Source organism: Mirounga angustirostris, unplaced genomic scaffold (assembly GCF_029215605.1).
Source record: "Mirounga angustirostris isolate CCGP_5_RB_7025 unplaced genomic scaffold, mMirAng1.0.hap1 SCAF_8, whole genome shotgun sequence".
In the NCBI taxonomy this organism is placed as follows: Eukaryota; Metazoa; Chordata; class Mammalia; order Carnivora; family Phocidae; genus Mirounga; species Mirounga angustirostris.
This window is the reverse complement of record NW_026991716.1, coordinates 64,755,015-64,774,451: the sequence shown is the minus strand read 5'-3', so window position 1 is coordinate 64,774,451 and position 19,437 is coordinate 64,755,015. Positions and strand designations below refer to the sequence as shown.

Sequence of the window (19,437 nt, the reverse complement as noted above, 5' to 3'; positions counted from 1 at the left end):
ATGGTGACCAATGGTAGCTGCACTTGTGATGAGCACTGCATAATATATAGAGTTGTTGAATTACTATGTTGTACACCTAAAACTAATGTAACTTTGTGTGTCAACTCTCCTTCAATAAAAGAAATTGGTGCAAGCTAACTGACCAAGGATGGTGAATAGTTATTATGGCGTATTTATATTCCTACTTTTTAATGCTATACATAAACACCATAGAGAAAATGTATTTCGTACATGTGAAACATAATAATTCTTGTGGTTGCCTTATTTTTGTATTGATAGTAATTCAGATTTCCTCCCTACCTAGTTCGCTATTTAAAACATCATTTAGGGGGGCACCTGGGTGGCTCAGATGGTTAAGTGTCTGCCTTCGGCTCAGGTCATGATCCCAGGGTCCTGGAATCGAGTCCCTCATCGGGCTCCCTGCTCAGTGGGGAGCCTGCTTCTCCCTCTGCCTCTCTCTCTCTCTGTCTCTTATGAATAAATAAATAAAATCTTTAAAAAAAAATCATTTAGGGACATCTGCATGGCTCAGTCAGTTAAGCGTCACCTTCAGCTCAGGTCATGATCCCAGGATCCTGGGATCGAGTCCCACATCGGGCTCCCTGCTCAGTGGAGAGCCTGCTTCTCCCTCTCCCTCTGCTACTCCCCCTGCTTGTGTGCTCTCTCTCTGTCAAATAAATAAATAAAATCTTTAAAAAATAAAAAATCATTTAAATCAGAAAACTGCAACAAAATTCTGCGCCAGTTCTTCATTAGCTGAAGTTAGTTTATGTAGATCAACTTTCTATCAGAAAGCTTGTCTTGCTTTGCCCCTAGAAGGTGATCGTTGCCTACAAAATTTAAAAAATCCAAGGTTCTTTTTTTCTGCACCTGCCCTTTCATTTAAAATAAAATGATCTTTTGAAGTCATAAGATGCAGAGCTGAGGAGCGAGGATTCCAGAGCCCCACTGCCTGAGTTTGAATGCGAACCTGCCACTTCCTGATGATGGGCTCCGTGCAAGTATCGTGTCTCACGTTCCTTATCGGGATGACAGTAGCAGTACGTGTCTCATAGGACTGCTATGAAGAGAAAATAAACACATAACACACATAATGCCTGGAATACAGAAAACACTATTTAAATAGTCATTGTTACTGCACAACCTGTTACTCAATGGTTGTTATTGAAGTATAACATATCTGCAGAAAGGCATTCATATCACAAGTGTTTAGCTTACTGAAATGTAATAGGCTGACCAATCTTGTGTAAACAGCACATAAATCATGAAACAGAAACTAGTACCTGAAAAGTATGGAAACTAGTCCTCTTCATGCCCACTTCTGGTCACTACCCACTATCTAAGGGTAACCAGTATCCTGACTTCTGATTAGCTTCATTAATGACTACCTGTTAAGCCTTGATATTGCAGCAGTTAATAGGTATTTATTATGTTAGCATTTCATTTTTTTATTTAATATCCAAGACAAACCTACTTGCTGATGAACCTTTTAATATGTATAACAATAAATATACATAAATGTAATATATGATATATATATAAGATAATAATAACATATAATATTTTAATATATTTTGCTTCCTAGGTTGAAAAAGCTCCTTGAACAAGAAAAGGCTTACCAAGCCCGAAAAGAAAAGGAAAATGCTAAGCGGCTCAATAAACTAAGAGATGAGCTTGTGAAACTGAAGTCCTTTGCACTCATGCTGGTGGATGAAAGGCAAATGCATATTGAGCAACTTGGCCTCCAGAGCCAGAAAGTACAGGATCTTACTCAGAAACTGAGGGAAGAAGAAGAAAAGCTCAAAGCCATCACTTCCAAATCCAAAGAAGACAGACAGAAACTGCTCAAGTTAGAAGTGGATTTTGAACACAAGGCTTCGAGGTTTTCCCAAGAGCATGAAGAGATGAACGCGAAGTTGGCCAATCAAGAGTCTCACAACAGGCAACTTAGGCTCAAGCTGGTTGGCTTAACTCAGAGAATTGAGGAGCTGGAAGAGACCAACAAAAACCTCCAAAAGGCAGAGGAAGAACTTCAGGAATTAAGAGATAAAATTGCCAAAGGGGAATGTGGCAACTCCAGCCTGATGGCAGAAGTGGAAAATCTCCGTAAGCGTGTGCTTGAAATGGAGGGTAAAGATGAGGAGATCACTAAAACTGAATCCCAGTGCCGGGAATTGCGGAAGAAGCTGCAAGAGGAGGAACACCACAGCCGCGAGCTCAAACTTGAAGTGGAGAAGTTACAGAAGAGAATGTCTGAACTGGAGAAACTGGAAGAAGCATTTAGCAAGAGTAAATCTGAGTGTGGCCAGCTCCATTTAAATCTGGAGAAAGAGAAGAACTTAACCAAAGACCTGTTGAATGAACTGGAGGTGGTCAAGAGTAGAGTTAAAGAACTGGAATGTTCTGAAAGTCGATTGGAAAAGGCTGAATTAAGTCTAAAAGATGATCTTACAAAGTTGAAGTCATTTACTGTGATGCTGGTTGATGAAAGGAAAAATATGATGGAAAAAATAAAGCAAGAGGAGAGAAAAGTGGATGGACTCAATAAAAATTTTAAGGTGGAACAAGGAAAGGTTATGGATGTAACTGAAAAACTAATTGAAGAAAGCAAGAAGCTTTTAAAACTGAAATCTGAAATGGAGGAAAAGGTGTATAATTTGACAAAAGAAAGAGATGAGTTAATAGGTAAACTGAAAAGTGAAGAAGAAAAATCCTCTGAATTAAGCTGCAGTGTTGACTTATTAAAGAAGAGACTTGATGGGATAGAGGAAGTGGAAAGAGAAATAACAAGAGGAAGGTCTCGGAAGGGTTCTGAACTCACCTGCCCAGAAGATAACAAGATTAAGGAACTAACACTGGAAATTGAGAGACTGAAGAAACGCCTTCAACAGCTGGAGGTGGTTGAGGGGGATTTGATGAAGACAGAGGATGAGTATGATCAGCTGGAGCAGAAATTTAGAACTGAGCAGGACAAGGCCAATTTCCTCTCCCAACAACTGGAGGAGATAAAGCACCAAATTGCCAAGAATAAGGCAATTGAGAAAGGCGAGGCCGTGAGTCAGGAAGCAGAGCTGAGACACAGGTTTCGGTTAGAAGAGGCCAAAAGTCGAGACCTAAAAGCTGAAGTCCAAGCTCTTAAAGAGAAGATCCACGAATTAATGAACAAAGAAGATCAGCTTTCTCAACTCCAAGTGGATTATTCTGTCCTTCAACAAAGGTTTATGGAAGAAGAAAATAAGAACAAAAACATGGGGCAGGAGGTCCTCAATCTGACCAAAGAGTTGGAGCTTTCTAAGCGGTATAGCCGAGCTCTTAGGCCCAGTGTGAATGGAAGAAGAATGGTGGATATTCCGGTGACGTCGACTGGAGTGCAGACGGATGCTGTCAGCAGTGAGGCAGCAGAAGAAGAAACACCAGCAGTATTTATACGGAAATCCTTTCAAGAAGAAAATCATATCATGAGTAACCTTCGACAGGTGGGATTGAAGAAACCTATGGAACGATCCTCGGTACTAGACAGGTATCCTCCAGCAGCCAATGAGCTCACTATGAGAAAGTCTTGGATTCCATGGATGAGAAAAAGGGAAAATGGGCCCCCAATCACTCATGAGAAAGGGCCTCGAACAGATGCCAGTCCAGGGCACCCAGGAGAGCTGGTCCTTTCGCCAAAACAAGGCCAGCCCCTGCATATTCGAGTGACCCCAGACCATGAGAATAGTACTGCAACTTTGGAAATAACCAGCCCGACGTCTGAGGAATTTTTTTCTAGTACCACCGTCATTCCTACCTTAGGGAATCAGAAACCAAGGATAACCATTATTCCATCACCAAATGTTATGTCTCAAAAGCCAAAAAGCGGAGATGCTACTCTTGGCACAGAACGAGCCATGTCCCCAGTCACGATTACTACATTTTCTAGAGAGAAGACCCCAGAAGGTGGAAGAGGTATGTTTGCAGACAGGCCCACATCCCCCATTCAGATAATGACAGTGTCTACATCGGCAGCACCAGCTGAGATGGGAGTCTCTCCGGAATCCCAGGAAATGCCCATGGGAAGGACTGTCTTCAAAGTCACCCCAGAAAAACAGACTGTTCAAACTCCTCTACGGAAATATAATTCCAATGCCAATATCATAACCACAGAAGACAATAAAATTCACATTCATTTAGGTTCTCAGTTTAAACGATCCCCTGGGACTTCAGCTGAAGGATCGAGTCCAGTTATTACTGTCCGACCTGTCAATGTGACAGCTGAAAAGGAAGTTTCCACTGGTACGGTCCTTCGCTCTCCTAGGAACCATCTCTCGTCAAGACCTGGCGCTAGCAAGGTGACGAGCACTATCACCATAACACCGGTCACAACTTCATCTACTCGAGGAACCCAGTCAGTGGTGAGTAGAAGACACTCCCAAGTGTAGGCCGAGGGAGGGCGAAGTGAGTCATGAGAATCACCAGGGCCCAAAATGAAAGAAAAGCACATGCCTCTTGCTCTACCTGAGTCCACTAGCAGATGTTTCCTAGTGGACAAGCTACACCAAGAAATGAAAATAAAAACGGCCTGATATTTTAATAAATTGAACTAACTGGGGGGGGAATTTTCTTTTTTTTTCATATAAATTATGAAGGCCCCCCAAATTCTGGCAATGATGGCCTCTTCATAATATCACCATATGGTAATAATCAGGTTTAAAGTTTAATTTTTATATTTAAAATACTTTTAAAAATGAAGACTGAGAGAAATGGTCAATATGCAGGAAGAATGAAAACTGCTTCCTGGCTTACATTTCTATACCCTAAAATATTCAATATGTGGTTGTGTATGGCCATAGTCATATTTTTACCAAAATATTTTATTCCAAAAATAAGATTAAAAGATTTAAATATTAAAACCTATTTTTAAAAGTAAAAAACAAATGAGTCTGTATGTCTAAACACTACATTTTATTAATAATATCTTGCAGAGAGCAAGTGCCGGATAAATATTTATTTAATAACCAACTAGAAGGCTAAATGAATGATTACAAAAAAGTGTGTCCGAAGTATAAAAACCAGAGCTTAAAAATAAATTCTATTTTTTAAAAATACCTCCAGTGATTGTCTTCCTTTACCTGGGACAAACTGATAAATTAAATTATAAAAGAATGTGTACTATTTAGATTTTAATTTAAACCAACAGAATAGAAATTATGATTCTTAGACTCTGAACAAATTCTATAGCTTGTATTAGACACTCTTAAAGACAGGAAGCTTATTTTTAAGTATAGAAACTGTGGCTTATTCTCCCACATCCTCAATATAATTTACTTAAATTTTCTGTGCACCGGCATAGACTCAAGACAGACTTCAAAGTGTGAATTACTAATTGCTTTGCTAGTAAAGCTTTTCATGATTGACCCAAAGGAGCTGAATAGCATTCAGAATTGTTCACACATTTCAAATGGTTCAATATAATATTGCTTTTTAAGCAACACAGAGCACAGTTTGGTGTGCATGGTTACTTCTCTCTAATGATTTTTATAAAAAGATGGTGGAGGTGAAGTTGTTGTAATTTAGAGCAGATTTTCTGCAGCAACATCTTCTTCCCATTTTAAGGGTCAGATCAAAATAGCTTTATTTTCTTTGGTAACATTTTTGACTACTGATTAAACCCCATATACAAACAAGACTTCAAATAAGATTTACAAGGCCTAAAGGATGGCCCACTTACTCCAGATATATCAGATTCCATAAAGTCAAGGATGACAAAAAGTTTAGGACACCTCTCTTAGAAATTGAATAGCGAGGCTAGTTCATTTGTGCATTTATTCATCCAACATTTATTAAGTGTTTAGCTACACTCTGGGCACCGGGTTTGGTGCTGACTGCAAAGAGGACCTCAGAAGTACCCAGCTTAGCAGGAGAGGCAGGATTGGAACCTACCCAATCGGGACCTACCCTCCAGTAGTTCTCTGATACACTGTGTGTACAAAGGAACCCACCAGAGGAGGCTTCCCAGAGGAGGAAGTTTTCACAGATAAGGAGAGATTTTTTTTAAGAAGGAAAAGGGAAGGCGTATGTAGAGAGAACAATCTGTGCAAAGGTATGGCAATGTGAAGGAGCCTGCCATATTTGGGGAACGGTGAGCATTCCCACTGTGCTGCAGCCGTTGGGTGCAGAGACAAAATGCGAGAGCAGAAAATAGAGAGGCAAACTGGGGTCAGATATTGAAGAGAGGTGCACGGCTTATTACGAAATTGACCTTTAATCTCATGGGATAGACAGAGGGAGCCATTGAAAGGGCGTTGATGATAGAAGAACGACATGATTTATGTGTTAGAAACATATGTCTATAAAATAGTTTAAAGCATAAATTGGAGGGCACAAAGACGGAGGGCAGGGACACTGTTGCAATTCTCTAGGCTAGAGATGGGGTAGGCTTGAACTGCGGTTGTGAAAATGAGGACAGAGTTGTATTGAAGATAGGATCAAAGATTTCGTGACAATCTGCGTATAGAGAGTGGCTCTGGGGTTTCTGGTGTGGCTGTATGGGTAGATAGGATGAGAAACATAGGGGGACTACTGTTTGGGGAGAAGATAAGTCATGTTGGGGGCATTTATATTTGAGATGCCTGAGAGACTGTGGAGATGTCTGGCAAATAGTTGGAAATGTACATGTGTATTCCAGAAGATCACTGGAGGCTCGAGGTCCTGGGACTCATCAACACATGGGGTGACAACTGAGGTGATCATCAAGGTGAATGTGGAAAATGAAAAGAGAGCTGAGGATGGAGCATGGTGACACCCACATTTAGAAGAAAGGCAAGCTAGGCCAAGGAGCCAACAAGACATTGGATAGGAGTCATCAGAGACAGGAGGCGAATGGGTGAGACTCCAGTAAGAACATATCACAGCGAGAGAGTTTTAGGAGAACTTCAAGAAGAAGGGTATGGCCAGCAGTGACGGGAAAAATGAGAAGAGTCTGGCATCATTAAGAGGCGAGGGGAGAGCTGCTTCATCTAAAGAAAGTAGAGATAATTTGGGGGACAGTGGGAGTAAAGTTGCCTGAGTTGATGCCAGGTGGCTGTATTTTCTCTGTGAAGTAGGAGTTAAGGTCGCTTCAGGAAGGGTAGAGGAAGCAGGTCAGGGGCTTGAGAAAAGGAGGAGGTCTGGCGTAGATGTTTCAGGACAGCGAAGAGGAGGCAGTCAGCATGGATGAGATCCCAACTCCACGTTCCTAACAGTGTTACCTGGGGAACGGTCATCCGTGGGCATTCCTGTCCTGCTGATGTTCAGGTTGATGGCAAATCCGGGCGGAAACTCACCGACATCTCCCTTGTGTCTGTCTCTCCTCTCTTGCAGTCAGGACAAGACGGGTCATCCCAGCGACCTACCCCCACCCGCATTCCTATGTCAAAAGGTATGAAAGCAGGAAAGCCAGTAGTGGCAGCCCCAGGAGCAGGAAATCTGACCAAATTCGAGCCTCGAGCTGAGACTCAGTCTATGAAAATAGAGCTGAAGAAATCTGCGGCCGGCAGCGCTACCTCTCTCGGAGGGGGGAAGGGCTGAGGGCAGTGGCTGAGGGGGTATGTCGTGCCAATGCTCCTGCTGCCATGAACACCGACCTTCATCTGTTTGTGCCACCTCCTTACGTGCACTAACCTCCGTTTTAAAGATCTTGTTTATAAAGTAATCCACTAATAGCCATGTGTCTTTCCTATTTTGTAAATGTGTTTCGATGCCAGAGAAAAGAACGAACTAGCAGAACTGCTGCTTGCTGGCTGCTCTGTTGAGGATGCCGGGCCTGGGGCAGGGCTGACTTCTAGTCCCATTATTGCTTCTAGAAAGTGGGCCCGGCGGGTAGCCCGCCTGAGCCTCGGTCTCTTGATGTCAGTAAGATATGGGGGCTGGGTCTCATCCTCTCCAGAGCCAGATCCCATATTTCCTAATTGTAAATCAAATTTAATAGGCCTTGTTCCACAAGAATTGATTTTTCAGAAATTCTATTATGAAATAGGAAATAGCTTAACAGTTGTCATTTGCCTCTATTAAATCCCGAATTTGCTTCATGTGCTGGAAAAAAACATCTCCTAGCTATCACAGGGCCTGGACCCTTAAAGTTTTGCAAAAACAAAAGCCTCTGGGATGATTTCAGGAAATAATTTGAATGTGAAATAAAATGGAAATGAAATATGGATTCCTAAAAACAGAGTTTTACTTATTTGTGTGTGTCTGTGTGTATTATAGGGGTTTTGGCCATCTCCAAAACATTCCCAGAATTTTATGGACAATAATTTTTGAACCATTAATGTCAAACTCATGCTCTATTCAAGTGTGCAATTGATTTAAATTATGGAGCCGTTTGAATAGAGCTGCCAAATGGCCCTTCTACCCATTACAACCTCAACCAAGGTTGTAATGGATAGAAAATAGAAGAAAGTAATTGGGATACATTAACGCCAAGAAAAAAAATGACATCATGCATAGCTTAATTGAATTCAAATATTTTCCTCAGTTGAGTGTGGACTTTACTTGGAAATATAGAACTAGTTCATGAGTGTGTGTGTGTGTGTGTGTGTGTGTGTGTGTGTGGTGTGGTGTGGTGAAGTGAATTATTATTCCTGTCAGTTTTACTTATCTTTGTATCATTTTCATTCATTTCAAGCATGTTTTAATAAGCATGAAACTGTGAATGCAAAATGCCAGGTGTCTTTGTGAGATTAACCATGTTATTGAAGTGGACATTGTGCTTCCTGTCAAATAACCACAAATGAGCTCAAGGCTAATAACCCGCAGCTTAGCATCTGAGATCTCGTGTAGGCAGCACCTTTGTCAAAACTCTTAAGCCAATTGAGTGAACTTTATAAAAATACAATAACTACAAAGTTACAGGTTGTTATTTTTCCACTTCTGAATTGTGAGAATTCCAAGATTATTTGGATAGTCCCTGCCTCTGATATTTGGGGAAAGATAGTTGTTCTTTAAAAAAAAAAAGATAGTTGTTTTTTTTTAAAAAAAAAATATGATTTAGCTTTAATCATCAAATCATCAAGCTTTGTGATAAAGAGGCTCTTCTCTGAGTTCTTTCCACACTGGATTTCCTAGCTCTTGTAGAACTTGGACTTCAATCGGATATGACGGTGGTGGATGCCTTGCAGAATTCATATTCTTTTTAATCAGGTCTCTATTGCCTACAGCTCATCAGTTCTCAGCATATGTATTAAGAGATGTTGAATAACCGTAGGAGACATGCTATAATAGTGGGATTTCAAGGTAGAAGGAGAGAGACTGAGAAAAAAGATTTTATAAAATGTGATTTTGAACAAGTGTAAACAAGAGATCTTTCCATTTCCAATATTGACTTGCCTATTTTTAAGAGGAAATTTTCCCCTTTTGTAAAGTACACATCCATCCCTTGGACAAACAAAGACATTCTCTGTTTTTCAAATGCCTCCTTGGCATTGAGAGTATTTAGTGCTACTGTGATGTAACATACTGTATGTGAGCAGTGTCAAAAGAAGGAGACACTGTGCTCCTCCTGACTCTACCTGTCATTCTCCAGTGACTTTTATCACAATCTATTGTCACCGCTGCTGTCTTTTGCTGTTCCCTGCTCACAACATGCTTATGTCGTTTCTGCCGGGAAGTCCATACCATCTGCAGGGAGAGTGCTCTGAGGGGCTGAACAGTGCGTGTACAGGATGTTTATACATCTGGATGCTGGAAGAGAGCCACCTACGAAGTACAACTGCTAAGAGAACTTGGCAGAGCAACACATATTCACTTTTCAGAAATGGTAAAGAGCAGCCATGGCAGTTTTTCTTTGTAATTTTAGAACCAACTCTACATTTATTGGATAGCTTTGGTTTAAACCACATATTGGAAATGAAATCCACTGGGGATAGGAAGTGGAGGATTAAATGCACTCCAATTCCAGCTTCTAATTGTGAGGATGATGTTTTCGTGATGCAGCTTAATGTGCTTTTATAAGAGTGAATGGGATTAAAAGCTAGAGTCTTTTCCCTGTCCTGGAACATAGCATCGTGCAGTAAAAGGGCTCACCAAGGCTGCTGTGTATAGCTGTTGCTCAGGTCCCACCCAAGGCAGGGGAGGGAGGGCCATTTCCATAGATTTCAATGGGGTGGCTCCCCCTGGGGGTGTGCAGGGCATAATCTGTAGGCTACAGAAGCCCTGGGCTTCCCCTCCAGAGAGGAATTTTCATGGGTTGACTATTTCAGCACAGTATGGTGGTGGCCATTTAGCATGTGTGGTACGAGAAGTGTTCCTGTATGGGACATGACCCTAAGGGTGTTTATCCTTTCTTGAAAATAACCTTCCTGTCTAGGTCACTTGCTTAAACAGAGTCCTTCGGTTTCTACTGGCATTTTTATTATGTTTTCAATGAGGGCAAGCGAATGGGTGGCAACTAGACTCTAGAGATGTTCGTGTATTCATTAAGGGTAGGTCTTACTAGATGTCTCACTTGAACGTCTTCAAGAAAGAAGGGAAGGGATGCCTTTGATGTGTAGTGTGGGAAGAGTGTAGCTTCAGGGAAATGAAAACATGTCCAAGAATATAGGATGTACAAAGATTTGAATTTCTCATTCCCTCAGAGATTTGGAACACTGAGGAAAGCATGAGACTTTCCTGATCAGAAAAGCCCCAGGGACATTAGATAAGAAGAAGGCACTTAGGTGGGAGGCTGGAGGGCAGAGAGAAAGGAAGAGGTAACAGGTTGGGCACAGAGGGGCTTCCCAGTAAACAGGAACATACAATTCCAAAATTTCCCCAACCTGGATGAAGTTCAGTGTTGCCCTCCTACCTCCTCCTCCATCCTCCAGGGTCTCATGATTGCTTATGTTCTCATCCTCGGCTATTTCAGTTTCTCCTTTTTATCTGACTAGTTGCACACAGGATATAAATGTGCTCCGGACTCTTCCATTTGAGCACAATTCCTCCCTCAGCTGCTCAGTCCTCTCTAGGGGCTGCCGGTTAAGCCACGGACAGAACACTTGACCTTTTCTGCCTCCACTTCTACATTTCCATTTATTCTTCAACTTGCTCTTTAAATTTTTATTAAATACGGAGTTAAACTATCAGCCAGCACTAAAAGAAAATGAAAACAGCTGTTCCTGATCTCACCCCTCTTTTCCCTCAGTCTGACTCCCAGGAGAAAATCATTCCTAACCCTTAACTGTTTCTTCTGATATTTGTCTACATATTTCTAAATAATATACTTGTACTCTTTATTTATCAATCATTATTTTTTTCAAAAAAGATTTTATTTGTTTATCTGAGAGAGAGAGAGAAAGAGAGAGCACGAAGTGGGGGGAGGGGAGGAGGGAGAGGGAGAAGCAGACTCCCTGCTGAGCAGGACCCTGAGATCATGACCTGAGCAGAAGGCAGACGCTTAACACCGAGGTACCCCTTTCCTTTATGTTTTGATGGTTGAGGATGTAGCACTCTCGCATGTCCCCTCTTTCCCTTTTCCCCATCCTCCCAATATGATTACAACACAAATTTTTTGATAAATCATCAGTCAGCATTTATATATTTATAAGTTTACAGTGTAAATTTAAATGTTGTTCCCTGTTGGGGTGCCTGGCTGGCTCAGTTGGTGGAGCTCACGACTCTTGATCTTGGGGTTGTGGGTTCAAGATCACGTTGTGGGTAGAGATTACTTAAAAATAAAATCTTAAAAAAAATAAAAAAATATTGTTCCTGCTGAGCCAAATAGTATACCATGTTTGTGTTCCCTTCCTCTTACTCCTTTCACCCTTCAATAGAATAAGTATTGTAATTTTTCATCTGCTTGGTTTTCTATGTATCTATCTTTATTTTTTCCAAATGCTCCAATAGATCTGCCAAACACCTATCAGTAATTTTTCCAAACACTTAAATACGTCAGTTTCTTATTTTTACCTGGAGGCTTTCCTAGTTCAGCTCCTTAGTTTCCTATGTTAGCCCTCTGCTTCCCTACTTAGTCTGGACTGGTCATGCTCTAGGCCAGGTAAGGCTCTTGTCCTATTGTTCTTTTGCCTAAGTTGAATCCTCTGTTCCCTGGATTTCTTCTTCTACTTCTTTTGCTTACACACCTGTCTGTATATCTATCTCTCTTGAAGTACATTTGACCCCTGAATAACATGGGAGTTGATGGTGCTAACCCCCAGCACAGTGTAAATTTTGACTCCCCCAAAACTTAACTACCAAGAGCCTACAGTTGACTGGAAGGCTTACCAATTGCATACACAGTCAATTAACACATACATCATATGTTACATGTATTATATATTGTATTCTTACAGTAAAGTAGAGACAATAAAATATTAAGAAAATCACAAGGAAGATAAAGCACATTTATAGTATATTTGTATACTGTATTTATTGAAAACAATACTGTATTTATTGAATTACTGTATTTATTGTAAACAATCCACATATAAATGGACCTGCACAGTTCAAACTTATGTTGATCAAGGGTCAACTATATATCTTTTAGGAGTTTCTAAAGAAAAAAATCCTTCAGTAACTTCCTTGGGGTGGGCTACCTGTATTCTGGGGATAGATCAAGGGAAGTGAGATGGAGAATCTTACAGTAAAGTGTGCAAACATTTTTATTCCCCTGCACTCAGTCTATGCTGACCATTCATATACTTGGGTCTAGTAGAACTGCTTAGGTCAGTTTTTTTGTTTGTTTGTTTTTCCTGGAAAAATAAACCCTGGGTCTCTGGTAAGGGTGACTAAGACATCTAATCTCTTTTGGTTTTCCTTTGATCTCTCTGACCGCTCCACCTTGGTCTCCCTTGCTGACACCTTATTTTATGCATACAATCTAAGGGTCACTGTTCCCCTCATCTCTGCCAGTTACCTACACTACACGCTCATTTTATGCACTCCCATAGCTTCAATTATCACCCATATGTTGATGGCTACCAATCCTCTATCTCCAACTTTGTACTGTATATCTCCAACTTAACTTGTCTAAAAGCAGTTCTCAACACCTCCTCCAACCCTCGTCAAGTCTTCTCCTCCTCTTACTATTCTGCATCTCAGCAAGGGTATCCTGATCTACCCAATCACCCAAGCAAGAAGCCTGGTAGCCATTTTAGGCCTCTCCTCCTCCTTCACCTGTCAAGTCCACTCATCAAGCAAGTCTCATAGTCTAACCCCCTAATGCCTCTATCAGCTGAACCCACATCTCCATTTTCCTTGCTACTGCCTGAGTTGAGGTTTTAATTACTTCTCATCTGGATTACTCCAATATGCCCCCTAATTGGTCTCATAATCTCTAGCCTCAAAACTCTCAGATTCATTCTTCATTTTGTTTTCCAAAGTTCAAATTGATTGTATCACTCCCCTATTTGAAAACCCTCCAAAGGTTCCTCATTACCTATAGAACATAGCACCAACTCCTCCATATGGCCCTTGAGGCTCTCTGTGACTGGGCTCTCTCTCTCTCCCTGCTCTATGAGCATCCCTCCCCTTTCCTTTTCCGTGCCTGGACTCCTGCCCCCCAAGCAGACCGAATGGCTTGCATACCAGGCCAGGTCACCTTTCCTTGACTTGTTCACTTTGTCCCTTCTCCCTACTTTTCCTTCTGGTGGTTGTGTCTATCTCTGTTCAAAATTTCTTTCAAAAACCTTGTCTCTACTAGAGAGAAAAGCCATTATTTCACAATCTAACCTGGGGTTTAAAGCCTGTCTGTTTCTGTAAAAAACTTGGCACTTACTGTAGAGAAAGAAAACCAGAACTTGAAGGATGGCTGGAGGCTAGAGAAGAAAGAGTTATTCTCATTTCTCGCTTCCTCCCTTTGTCTGCAATGCAAACCTGTGAGAATGATGTGGAGGGTCCTGACAAATCATGCGTGGGAACATGGAAATAAAAAGATGGTAAAATTAGAGGAAATTCACGTATCACCATTCTGGATAGTGTAAGTTACATCTTTCCCTTCCAAGGCACTATAGGCCCATAATGGGTGCAGAACAGCCAGGGATCCTGGACTGAGGAGTTGTCATCTCTGAAGCCATCACATATGTGGAGAACTAAGGGGGTTGAGAGCTTTCTGTGACATACAAACATACTTGAATGAATTATGAATTGCTCTTTCCTCACCCTCTTTAACTCCCCTGGAGGGACATGAAAGACACTTCTGGAAAGAGAAAATTTCAAGTGATTTATCATGCTCTTCAGGTTCATGAAGGACCTTCTACAATAGGTCAGGGGGCACCTGGGTGGCTCAGTCGGTTAAACGTCTGACTCCTGGTTTTGGCTCAAGTCATGATCTCAGGGTCGTGGGATCAAGCCCTGCATCAGGCTCCATGCTCAGTGAGGAGTCTGCTTGAGATTCTCTGTCTCTGCACCTTCCCCCCACCCTGCTCACATGCTCTCTCTCTCTCTCAAATAAATAAAATCTTTTAAAAAAAATAGGTCAGGAGAGGCTCTTGTTTTGAAAAACCAAACACCACCACCAATAAGCAGACTTCAGATTTAGGATAGATATTAAGGTGAACATCCAGAGAAAGTGGATTGCTGAACAATGCCTAGATACCTGAGCTAGAACTGAAAACCAGGAGACCAGAGTAAGGTTGTGTGACCTTTGGCAAATCGCCTTACTTTGACTTATGGTTTAGCATTTAGCTATAACCTTTTATGATTCTGGCATTCCTCCTTATAGTCATAATATGATAGGCTTCACTATTTAGTAAGCAACTTAAAACATTCTACCATAACACTTTTCCTAAGAACTAGTAAATAATTGCTTATCTGGCAAATATAGTTTTGGCCTCTCTACGTGTGCTAATGTTATGTATGTATGATGGTCAGAATTGCAAAATCAAGGGCTGGTAACAGCTGAACCAGACTTTAGAGGTCAAGAAGATAATTATCTCTCTTATTAAAGATGAAAACAAAACCAAGACCAAGAACAAAACAAGAAAGCCCCAAGGCTTAGAGATGTCTAACCATCTTACTAATGATGATGCCAGATTTTCTGTACATTACTCATTATTTCATATGATGAAACAACTTCAGGTAAGCAAAGTATATATTCATATATAGACTAAAATACCCACACGTATTGGGCCAAAATAATACTGCCAAAGGATTTTGAGATATTAAGATATCTACATAGAAACTATATGTGTCAAAGTTATCATAACAGTACTTTGATGAATATTGTTGTCCTTATCTAAAAAGCACAAGGCCCTTCCCAACTTTCACATACAATGTTATTTTCCACGTGATTTTGTGGCCAGCCATAGACTGAGACATAGACTGAGATCAACGCTAGGCATTTAGCATCTGTGTCCAAAAGGGTAGAACCTAAGCATTCTTGGCTCAAATAGTTAACTATTTTTCCACTGTTGAGTTCCTATTTATAGTTAATGTTATATGTGGGATGATAATTAGTTCCAATTTGCTTGTATCTGGAAACAGTGAACTATTTGAGAGATAAGGATTAGCTTGCCTAAAAAAGAAGTTACCAGTCATAACTGATTATTGGTAATTCCTGCAACCTGTAGAGGTAAGGGGATGATTTGGGCTGATGATGGAGTGGGAAATGTTTTGGAAGGAAGCAAATAAACTATTAGAAGGTTGAGAAACCCCAAGAGAGTGTATATCATCTGGGTCAAAAGTTTCCTGAAGCAAATGACAGAACTGATTAGTGGAAGTATTTTTAATTAGCTGAGCTGAATCCAAAAGAGGGAATACAAGTCCAAGTCAACAGAGGAAGTTTATTGGACTTCCTATTTAAAACAGATGTTTTATCAGGACTCTGATTAATTTCTGAATGTAATAATAACGGGACTGAATACCAAAGCAGTTTATTAAAATGAGAACCTTAAAAGTAAATAGTATCTAGGCATTCCTACTTCTTTCTAAAAGGTCTAGGACATTTTTGCAGGTGAATAAATGACTCTGTGGACAACATATTAAAGCTGGGGTTTAGTAGCTAGTGGAGAGGAAGAACAACACAGCTCTAAGCCTGGGCACTGCCTTTCAGGCAGAGCCCATGGGGAGTAGGGAGGCATGGAACCCGGAAAGCAGGTCATAAGCCAGCCAAACTGATGCAAAATCCAAGAGGAAATGTTTTCTGTATAATTTGGTATGCAGTTTCCTGTGTATGAAATAGACTTCCTTTGTGGACGCAAAGTCCTACTATAAGTTGAACTTCTACTCTCTTAGTCTTCAGGGTGTGAGCTTAAAGGCTATCTATTAAAGTGATCTTGTCTCATTTACTAGAATAGATTTTTAAAATTCAGAGCTCAAGTGTCCCCTTGCAGAGAGTTTGGCAGAGTATAAGCATATGTATTGCTTGGGAGGAAGGCATTGACTTTCCAGGGAGTACATCTTTCCGACTCCACAGCCAAGGAGCTCTCCTGGGAGGAACCAGACTCACAATTTGTTGCCATGTTGCCCCACTCTAGCACTTGAGAGTCTCCCCCAAATTTCTCCCCAAATCCCAGCTTACATATACAACTTTGGATCTCAAGTCATCTGGCTGGCCAGTAGTTTTGGGTTACCACCAAAGGAGGATGAATAGTAAGGTCAGAAGTCAAGTATAATTAGGAATTGATAATATGTTAAATTTCCTTTCTGTGGACCATTTGCTAAGAGCTAGTGTACTAAAAGAATGAATTCATATTATTGTGAAGCATCATTTCACAATAATATCATAATCACAAATAATGTATTAATGTGTTATCCAAAGTTTCTTAAGGAGAAAATATCAAGATAACACTTGAGAGGAACATACAGAGGAAAGTGTAAGTACTTTCAGTAAACTGTTAATGTTAGAAATACATAAAAACCCAATGTCCCCATATGTGTATGCTGATTAAGATTTAGAGGTTTTTCCTTCTTCCAATTAGGAAAAAAGAAATGATGTTCTTAAATGTTTGCACATCAGAGAGCCCTAAATTTAAGTGCTTTGCTATTTTGAGTTTGCTTATAGAGGTGGAAATTAACTATGGCCTTTGGTCTCAACCTGCCTGTTACATACTCTACAAATTACTAATATCAGAAAAATGGTAATTGTAAAAAGAGAAAAGTTAATAGAAAATTATACCTGATTTTACTCAGGTTACTTTAGAGGCCCCAAATAACCTATATTTGGGTCTTATTTCTGAGATGAAATGAAGACAGAGTAAGAAATGGAATAAGATTTGCTCACTGACTTTGCAACTTCAGTAAAATTTATAAATTATTTTATTGTATTAAACCATAAAAAAAAAAGCCAGGGAGAAACTTGGAAACTCTGCCCCCCTTTTTTTTATTAACATATAATGTATTATTTGTTTCAGGGGTACAGGTCTGTGATTCATCAGTCTTATACAATTCACAGCACTCACCATAGCACATACCCTCCCCAATGTCCATCACCCAGCCACCCCATCCCTCCCACATCCCACCACTCCAACAACCCGCAGTTTGTTTCCTGCAATTAAGAGTCTCTTATGGTTTGTCTAACTCTGCCCTTTAAAAAAAAACTTAACTAATGGCATAATCCCTGAAGCATTTTTTTTTTTTTGCCAGCAACCAAGGACTCTGTATGCATCAGACAGTTTTGCTGTGTAATGAGTCACCTCAAAATCTAATGGCTTAAAGCAAAATTTTTTCTCTCTCACAATTTTGTATATTGGCAGGGTGATTCTTTTCTGAGTCAGCTTACAGATTTGGGGAAAACATAGATAATAAGCAAGCATAGATTTAATAAATATGTTTAATAAGTTTCAATTAAAATAGATCTTCTATCATATAGATCTTTTCTCACAATCTCTGGAAACAAGGTGAACTATGTCTCCATGTGTATAAAACAAAATAATTTGGGTTTAATTGTATTCCTTTAAATAAAGTTTATGTGTATAAATATGAAATACCCTCTTTTTAAAAGGATTTATTTATTTATTTGAGAGAGAGAGAGAGAGCACACAGAGGGAGAGAGAGAGAAGCAGACTCCCCGCTGAGAAGGGAGCCCGATGCAGGGCTCTATCCCAGGACCCTGGGATCATGACCCGAACTGAGGGCAGACGCTTAACTGACTCAGCCACCCAGGTGCCCCTGAAATACCCCCTTTTATTATTAAAGTAGAATAAAATAAACTGTTAATATTGTCAAGTATTTTTGAGACAATCTTTTTAATAATGCAATCTGATTAGAGGCACCTGGGTGGCTCAGTCAGTTAAGCATCTGACTTCAGCTCAGGTCATGATCTCAGGGTCCTGGAATCCAGCCCCCAGTTGGGTTCCATGCTTAGCGGGGAGTCTGCTTATCCCTCTCCCTCCCCCCTGCCCCTCCCCCAGCTCGTGCTCTCTCTCTCAAATAATAAAATCTTTAAAAACATTTTAAGAAATAATGTAATCTGATTAATAGCATTAATATATATACATATATGTATATATGTATCATGTAATATTACAAGCTTGCTAATTTAAATATAATAATAATAATAATAATAAAATGAACGGTTCAATGAAGATATTGTTTCTTCTATGTATGGACCCAATTACTGAAAATTCTGAATTCTGAAAATTCTAATTCTGAAAAGTTATTATGATTATGAGGATTGCAACATGTTAAGATTAAGGCAACTCTAGGAATTTAGAGGTTTGCATACTCAAAGTGAGAGTAGTAACACAAAATGTTAGCATTGCAAGGCACTTTAGAGATGATCTCTAATACCCTCATTTTGTGGTAAGGAAACAAATGCTTGCCCATTCTGAATTACATCTAGAATAAGAACAATTCTGGATTTCACTCTTTTTTTTTCTTTCCTTTTTTTCCTTTTTTGAGTAGCCAACACAGGGCTTGAACTCACAACTGAGAGATCAAGAGTCAGACACTTAACTAACTGAGCCACCCAGGCACCCCAGGAATTCACTCTTTTAAATTTAAGTTCTCTATGCTTTCTTAAGGGAGGAAAATGGGGAAGATACTTTAATTCTATTAGGGAGACTTGAGATCTATTGACTCTTCGAAAACTATTACTGAAATTTTAAAAAAGAAAGTGTTGAGTGGGAAGTGGCATTTGAATCTTAGATCCTGATCTTTAAATGCATAATATTTTAACTAGTGTTTTTAGTTTTTGCCTGAATATTTTGATATATTTTTTGGTGTTGAAAAAATTTAGAGCTATAACAATTTTTCATTGAGAAAAATGAGTTGATTTTTAAGGGTTTGTAGTATTGCCAAAAATCATATGTATGTCTTAGAAGCATTACAAAACCTTCATATTAAGTATATAAAACCTTTATGTATTTCATTTTACTTTGCTTTGCTGTTTTATCCCAAATTCAAATCAAAAGGTCGAGGGAAGAAATGGAAATATCGCCACCTAGTGGTCAGCATGAAGTGAAGTAAAGTTAATAAACCCAAATTAAGAAAACTTTGAGAAAGGACCATCCACAGTACATAATTAGCACAAATCTATAGGTCTATGATGTAATATGCTTTAATTAATGT

General features: G+C 39.9%; 1 protein-coding gene across 7 annotated transcripts in view; it reads left to right on the top strand.

Annotated features, from left to right (window-relative positions):
• The window catches only part of FILIP1 (filamin A interacting protein 1), a 184,776-nt gene that overhangs the window by 161,118 nt on the left and 4,221 nt on the right, over positions 1-19,437 (top strand). For 2 of the 7 annotated variants that reach the window (XR_010413675.1, XR_010413676.1), the window contains exons 5-7: positions 1,586-4,391; positions 6,665-6,733; positions 7,339-15,006. Coding sequence is in view for 4 of the 7 variants with exons in the window: in XM_045867099.3 (XP_045723055.1) it covers positions 1,586-4,391; positions 6,665-6,733; positions 7,339-7,545 (3,082 nt within the window). In the remaining 3 variants the exon portion in view is untranslated. The remainder of the gene's footprint in view (positions 1-1,585; positions 4,392-6,664; positions 6,734-7,338; positions 15,007-19,437) is intronic. The other 5 variants (XM_045867099.3, XM_064597780.1, XR_010413677.1 and 2 more) reach the window with 5 other exon arrangements.